The 8026-nt window shown below is 40.6% G+C and overlaps 1 protein-coding gene across 1 annotated transcript in view; it reads left to right on the forward strand.

Annotated features, from left to right (window-relative positions):
• The window catches only part of Trpm6 (transient receptor potential cation channel subfamily M member 6), a 150675-nt gene that overhangs the window by 18981 nt on the left and 123668 nt on the right, over positions 1 to 8026 (forward strand). The window contains exons 2-3 of the mRNA XM_023722993.1: positions 1796 to 1875; positions 4453 to 4491. Of these exons, the coding sequence (XP_023578761.1) occupies positions 1796 to 1875; positions 4453 to 4491 (119 nt within the window). The remainder of the gene's footprint in view (positions 1 to 1795; positions 1876 to 4452; positions 4492 to 8026) is intronic.

Raw genomic sequence — 8026 nt, forward strand, 5'->3', positions numbered from 1 at the left:
CTCTCTCTCTCTCTCTCTCTCTCTCTCTCTCTCTCTCTCTCTCAGTGTCATTTCTTTGGATTTTGAATTTACTATTCAATTAGTTTGTTTTACATTTTAGGCCTTTGGATTTTTCCAAGTTCATGTTTTCAGTGTGTTGCCAACTTACTGAATGCCTTGTAATACATAAGCACACTTGCCAACCCAGATAAAAGGGATAGGAGGGTAGAAGGATTTAAGATACCTCTGGTCTTCATTTGGAAAGCTTTCTCATTTGCTGATATGGATTAAATGCAGAAGAACCGGCTGACAAGTCTTTACTGTCAGCTGTAAATCTGCTCACCAAGCTCCGGATTCTGGTTATCCTGACTCCTACCAGCAGTGAGCCCTTGGATTTAGGGTTGGTGTGTCTGATGTGCTGAAGCATGTAAAGGATTGCATGAGTTGCCTCGTTTTTATCCCCCAGAACGCTGAAGATACCTTGGAGATGCTGTAAGCTGTACTGCTACTTGGCTTCTGCCCACTACATTTCCTTGCGGAGAAGGATCTGGTAGGGAGGGGGGACAAGTAAAGAAGGGCTTGTGCCAATGTGGAATTTGGAAATACCCCTTACAGAGCCTGGCTCACCTCCCTTTTGTCTCTAAGGTGTGATGGAAACATGCAAATGTTTAAATTTACAGTTTATTGCAGTAAAAGACAGATTGCCTCTAATCTCCCTCAAAATGTTCCGCCTTACTTTGAACACACCGATCCCATCATTCTTGCCACTTTCTGAAGCAGTTCTGAAAAACCCTCTTTCATGAGGGTCTTTAAGAAATGTGGTTTAAAAAAATATGGCGAGTGCTGTGGCCCAGTGCCATCCAGGGGGAAAGCATGTTCACGGAAACATTCCCGTGCATTCCCACCCCTCACTCACCAGGCCTAGTGGGTGACTTCTGGCTTTTCCTCGAAGGCAGAATGACCATGAAAGGTAAATGCTGTAAGCGAATTTTGGTCACTGAAGTGGCTGCTATAGCACCGCTAAAGGCACTCATGAAACGGGGACTTCTGGAACTGCTTGAGAAAGTGGCGAGGGTGATGGGAATAGTGTGTTTAAAGTGAGGGCCAGGGTTTAATGTTAACCTGTCTTTTTCTGTAGTAAACTTAAATAAATTTAAACATTCACTGCAATTTTCAATCACACCTTGTACATACCTATATATAAAGATATATTCATTCTTGCATACTCATGCTTTAAGGAGTTGAGGTATTTTCCTATCAGGATGAGGCTAAGCTCATGGGTTGGAAGGGCTCTATAGAGGGTTCATGTCCTGTAACTCTATCCTAACATAGCTCTTAGGGGAGGCTGGGAATGATTTGTCTTTGGAGCATGGGATCAATGTCATTAGAGGAGGAGTGAGTCCCAGGGTCCTACTTGGATTCAGGGGCAGTTATAGACCATGCCACATGCAGTGACATTGTCAGTGGTAAGTTAGGCTTGTGACTCACCTGTGTGGCATCTGTCCTCTGCTGCTCTTTCCAACTTCTGGTGAAATCCTAGCCCAAGTGGGGCTTCCTGAGTAGGAAGTGTGGGTTTTGCGTGCCAGATATTTATGCCATAAGATTTTGTTGCAAGACATGAAGGTGACATTTAGTAGGTTTATGAGGACACATCAACTGTGTCTTTACTGGAATCTTGTGAATCACTTGAGAGTTTGTTTTGGGCTGGTGTTAGCATTTTAATGACTGTTCCTGACACCTACATAAATCTGGTCTACTTGGTTAGGTTGTGAGTAGTTGCTTTCTCTCTTAAAAAATAATGATACTTTCTGTTCAGTCCCAGAAATCTTGGGTCGAAGGAGTGTTCAACAAGAGAGAATGTAACAAGATCATACCCAGTTCAAAAGACCCTCACAGGTAAAATTAATTACATTGTTTTTTCAAAAGCAATACTATTCAAAGGACTGTTTGCAGATATTTGGAAATATGACTTGTCTAGAACATTTGAGAGTATCTCCAAGGTTAAAATTTGTTAAGTTTAATGAGAGGTTTTATTATTTTATTTTATTTTATTTTATAAAAGTACAACATGATTATTGTAGAAAATCTGCTAAGAAAGGGTACTGTGTCAGTATTGTAACTTTCTTCAGCCAAGGTGCCTATGACAATGGCTCCTGATAAGCAATCTGTTTACTGGATCAATGAAGAATAAAGCAGTCACACATGCTAACATCGCTGCCACCACCGTAGTAGATTTCCTTCCTTCTCCCCATGATCCTCTTCCTCCTAGTGGGGTAGAGAGGTTCTGTCATCTCTCCTTATCTGCATTCCTTCTGGAGCATCCAGATCAACATTGTCTAATGTCTGGATTTGAATGTCCCAAATAATGGGATGTTCCTTATCCCCAACTCAAGTATCGGTGGAAAATGGTGACTGTTCAGACAGGTCGGCTTGCAGTGCTCAATTTGCAGCTTTTCACTTGAGCAGGGGAAGGGCACTGGAGCAGGATGGTTTGGGTTTGACTACCGTGAGCTCTTTTCTCTTTGAGACAGGGTCTCACTATGCAGTTTAGGCTGGCATTGAGCTCACTTTATAGCCCAGGCTGGTCTTGAACTCACTGTAATCTTCCTGCCTCTGCTTCTTGCATGCCTGGATTACAGGCATACACCACCACACTTGACCTTTACCCTGAGCTCTTTCTTGACAACAATTTGTAAACTCTACTTGTAGAACAAAGGTCAACATGGCAGGCTGGGAAAGAGAGAAGGACAAGGCTATGGAAAATTTCCCTGGTAACCAGTTCCATCAAATTAAGATTGGCTATCATTGCCCTGGGGGAAGAATTAAAAGGCTAATAGAAAGATAATACTTTAATGAAGGAAGTTACTTTATTTATTTATTTATTTATTTATTTTTTGTATTTTAGTACAGGGTCTACAGGGTCTACAGGGTTTCACTACGTAGAATGGACTTGTAGTGATCTGTCTGTGTTCAGCCTCCCAAGAGCTGGGATTACAGGCATGTGCCACCATGCCCAGTCTCAATTGCTGTCTCAGCATGCCCCAGGGGTGGGGCTGGCATGGAACCCCCAGCTGCTACATCTGCCTAAACAGGCATTTTAGTCCACTGAACTATTTGGCCAGCCCAAGGGAGCTGTTTTATTTCTGGACTCCTTTATGCCATTGGCCTTTTATTCATTTCAAGCTTAGAAATTGTAACTGTGCTTAGGAGGGGCAGTGTGGTGAGAGGTTCTTGAAATTCTAGTTCTTTGAGGATGACCAAAGAGGGCTCCTGGCCCATGTTAAACATTGACTAGTCCCACCCTCCTTGAGTTTATGGTGCTAAGCCCTAGGATCGGAAACTCTCATTTTTACCTGGGCGCCAACATTTATAGGATGCCAAGGTAACCTTGTTCTCCCCTTCATCTTTTATGATGTCTCATAACCAGATGGTGGCTGCAGGGGAAGGTAGATTGAGTTCCAGGGAGCTCATTTCGCTTCTGTACATGGAAAATCATCTTCACAATTACCTTGAACCTCATGAAAAGTAATGAAATTACTAAGTCTGTTATTAACCTATAGAGTAGCGGAACCTAAGAAGAATCTCAGTGGGGCCAGGATGGCGCCCTGTGGCAGAGCACGTGCCTAGCCCCATGGGGCCCTGGGCCTGAAGCCTGGCACCAAGAAAAGTAAGAGAAAGGAGTATCACCCATCACAGTGTCACGAATGGCTGAAAGCCTGCTACATTTTATGGAGGAAGAAGAGCAGTCTCTCTTTTTGTCAGGTTATAAAAAGCTAGTGAATGATGATGACCATTCTTCCTATGACCTCATTTATAGGATTCTAGTAAGACTCTCAAAGCTATAGCTTTTGTGTGGTTTTCTTCACTACCATGGGCAGGAAAATGGTGTTTCACTGTTTTAAATTTCAATAAAATTTTATTTTCATTATTGATTCCCTTTTAAACTTCTAATAAGAAGTGATCTGATAGACTTCATTGTAATATCTTTTCCTTCCTTCTTTTCTTTTCTTTTTTTTTGCTTGTCTTTTTGAGACATGTTGCTATGTAGTTGAGGCTGGCCTTGAACTCACTAGCTAGCCCAGGCTGGCCTCACTCGATCTTGAAAAAAAATCTTCCTTCTTCAGCATCTTAAGTGCTAGATTCCAAGCATGGCCTCCATGTCCAGCCCAGATAATCCTTTTAATCACTTTGTAGGTAGATAATATTGCCAGATGTGAAAACTGGTGCTTACAGAGATTGCTAAGTCAATGAGATTAAAAATCCAGGTATTCTGGTTTAAGACTCCATGTTTAATTAATTACATCATAGCTGCTACAGTATAATTATACATAGTAAATAACATATAGAAAATATCATATGTGAATGCTCCACAAATCTGACTTCTGGATCTTTGAAGATAATTTACCACATAAGCATTAATTGCATTTTCAAATTTATCAGTAAATTAACAGACACCTTGTTCCTTTAACTTAGGTGTGCTCCAGGCTGCCAGGTCTGCCAGACTTTAATCAGGTAAGACTTAAGCAAACTTTTTTCTAACATTTTAACTTTATAATTCCCTGGAAAGGAGTCTCTGTATTGGGTGGGGACTCACTGTAAGGTGTATGCTATTTCCCATCTAAGGGAAGTTTTCCAGAAGCGGTTATTTTTAAGGAAGAATAATTGAAAGTAATTGGAAACTTGAGTTACTGAAGATGTAAATGGTGAGTACTTTAGCCAATGGAAACACTCGGAAAGCATGAAAGTTTCATTTACTATCCATTTCATTTTCTCACATTGTATTTAAATAAAAGGAAGCTTCTTCCTTTTGTTCTTTTTTTTTTTTTTAGTCCAGGTTCTACAGGGTCTCACTACTAGATTGGACTCATAGTGATCTTCCTGTTTTCAGCCTCCTGAGAGCTGAGATTACAGGCGTGCGCTACCACGCCCAGTCTCAATCTCCCTCTCAGTGCACCTGGGTGGTGGTGGGGGGCTGTCATGGCACCGTGCCAGGGAGAAGCTGCTTCTTGTACACACAGCATGATATTTGCTCTATGGCTTTTTAGTTATCTAAACACAATTAGCATTTATTAATATATTTTAAATTTTTACATGGTTCAAAAGCGAAATGCAAAAAAATAAAAAAAAAATTTTAAAAAATGAAATGCAATGATGTAGGTACATAGCAAAGCAAACTCGTGTACAAAAATGTTTGTAGAGCGCGCCAAACTGAAGCTTGCTGCAGAAAAGAAAACAACTTTAAGCAGTGATGCACGTTTTAAGTTACACATTAGTAACTGGTTTTGCCTTTCTTTCTTTTCTTTTCTTTTCTTTTCTTTTTTTTTGTCAGTGTAAGGAAAGAAAAGTTGTTCAATTCTAATCATATCTGGAAGTTTATGTAATCAGTTAAATCAGTGTTAAACTCATTTTTGAGAAAAATCAGAATTTTCAGTTTTGGGAATCACGGGTAAAAACCATGCAAAAGTTTCAGGGTGTTTGTGAAACAGTAAACTTTAAAGATTTTTTAAAATATTTTTTATTTGGGCTGGCCAAATAGCTCAGTGAATTAAAGCATCTGCAAGCAGGTGCAGGGGCCCAGTGTTCCATCCCCAGGTCTGCCCTGCTGGCCTCACCCTGGGGCATGCTGAGATGACAATTGAGACTGGGTGTGGTGGCGCATGCCTGTAATCCCAGCACTCAGAGGCTGAAAACAGGTGGATCACTATGAGTCCAATCTAGTAGTGAGACCCTGAACACCCAGTAGATTCTTCCCTAAAATAAAAAATCTTTTATTTATTTGGTACAGGGTCTTGCTACACAGCTCAGACTCATTGGGATCCTCTTGTCTCAGCCTCCCCAGAGCTGGGATTCCAGGTGTGTGCCACCACACCAGGTCTAGGTGGCATGCCCCAGGGACTGGGATGGTGCAGATGAGATGTGACTAAAACAGTGACTTTACATTAGGCACATTTATTGCAGTAAAATACATGATGTTGTTAATGCCTTCAGAATCCTCCCCCTCGCTTTGGACACAGCTACCTCGTGGTCACCCACACTTTGTGAGGTAGCTGAGCAAGGCCTCTTGTGTGTCTTCAGTGGCACAGTCGTGGCTGCCTCGGGGTCCTGAATCAGAGCTCACCCCTTGAGGCCATTTTGACTTTGGGAAGAGCCAGAGGTCACATGGCGATGCTTTACAAGTCTACCTTAACGCTGAATGGCACTGTGACTTGTGATCGCAGCTCATGGAGACACTACTGAAGGAGGTCTCCATGCTTCAGCGTGGCCAGGACAGTGCAAGTGAAAGGGCTAAGATGAGACGTGTATGTGTGCCTGCTCCCTGGGATCATTGTGTATTTCATACATGGACTAATAAAACAAAAAAATGGCAGGATAAGTATGTTTGAAGTGAAGGACAGTATTTTGAGAGACATTTTAAATATTTAGACATTTTAAACCTTTAAATATTCCCCGTAAATTTTGATCACAATTTCTAGTTCACGTGTATTTTGACTAATAATTAAATGTGGGTTGACAGTAATATATCATTAAAAGTCCATATTACATATTGGGATGCATGGCCAAAAGATGCATGGCTTGCTATGATGGAGTGTTCTACTGTAATTTTTTTATTTTTTGAGACCATACTGGGGATTGAACAAAGAGCCTTCACGTTGAGCTGCATCCTAAGTCCTTTTTCACTTTTTATTTTGAAACAGGGTCTCATTAAATTGCTAAACTGTCCTGGCTGGGCTCAAATTTGTGGTCCTCCTACCTCAGCATCTCAGAGTGCTGATATTCTGGCTGTGCACAATAAGGACTGCTGCCTTCCTTTATTTTACTGTGTACCATATCATTAAACTTCTTGGGGTATATATCTCACTGTATATATTACATGCATACTTATTTTAAAATTATATAAATGTACTATTATATACAATATAGAACCAAAATAAAGAGCTATGAAGGGAATAGATCAATGAATGATATTAGAATATTTAATTAGTAACAATTGTTAAATGTTATCCTACAATATACTACTATTTAAAAAGAGATAGAGTTGAGTGTGGCTTGTGTCTGTTGACCCAGCTACCAGAAGGCTGAAGCCGGAGGATTGTTCGAGCTCAAGAGTTTTAAGCCAGCTGAGCCACATAGTGAGACCCCATCTCAATAAAGCAGAGGATAAAGACAAAGCAAAAAGCTGGAAAAGGAGATAAAAAACATAATTCTGTATTTATGATTCTCATTTTATCTTGTGACGTACAGGGAATTTACATAAGAAGCAAGAATTGGTGTTGGGTCTGTTTTCTTACATTCTCGTGCTTATATTACTATTTGTGCCGTAGCTTCATTTTTCCCCCCAGTAGCTTGTCCACTTGTGAAAACTGTTTTGGTTGAAACAAGTTAAATAAAATCCCTGAGACTGACTGATAGTTACATATCAGTCACAGTAGATGAGTGGCCTTGCGTTTCTTCCCGAAATGACAGGGCTCCATTGGATTTCTATCAGTGAAAGTGTACTATGTTGCTCACTTTTATGCCTAGTAATAAAATGGGAGTTTTAATCTTTTCTTGCTTAACTTCAGTGATTACTCATGTAATCTTCCCTTTTCAGGGTTCTGGTTTAGCAATACAGTGGAATTCATTTTATAGCCATACTGATAGTATCTCTATTACCAATGACTGAGAGAGAAATATTGAAGTCTTAAAGTATGATGCTTTGCTTTGCCATTATACTTTTAAAATATACTACTGTCATTTTTGTGTCTTCAGAGGCAGTATATCAATGTGCTAGGTTTGCTAATTTTTTTATTTTAAGGATCTAATTGTGTAGCCCATGCTGGCCTTGAACCTTTGATCCTCCTGCTTCAGCCTTCCCAGTGCATGGATTATATGTGTGTCCCTCTGCCTGGCTCATTCTCACTTTACCAGCCTTTGATACCATCAAGATGTTTTGCTCAATTCAGTGAGGTTAAGAAGATCTGAACTGAGCATGTTGGTGCATGCCTGCAACTCCCACTATTTTAGGAGGCTGAGGCAGAAGGATCACAAGTTGAAGACCACCCTGGGC

Source organism: Octodon degus, unplaced genomic scaffold (assembly GCF_000260255.1).
Source record: "Octodon degus isolate 3935 unplaced genomic scaffold, OctDeg1.0 scaffold00095, whole genome shotgun sequence".
Lineage (NCBI taxonomy): Eukaryota > Metazoa > Chordata > Mammalia > Rodentia > Octodontidae > Octodon > Octodon degus.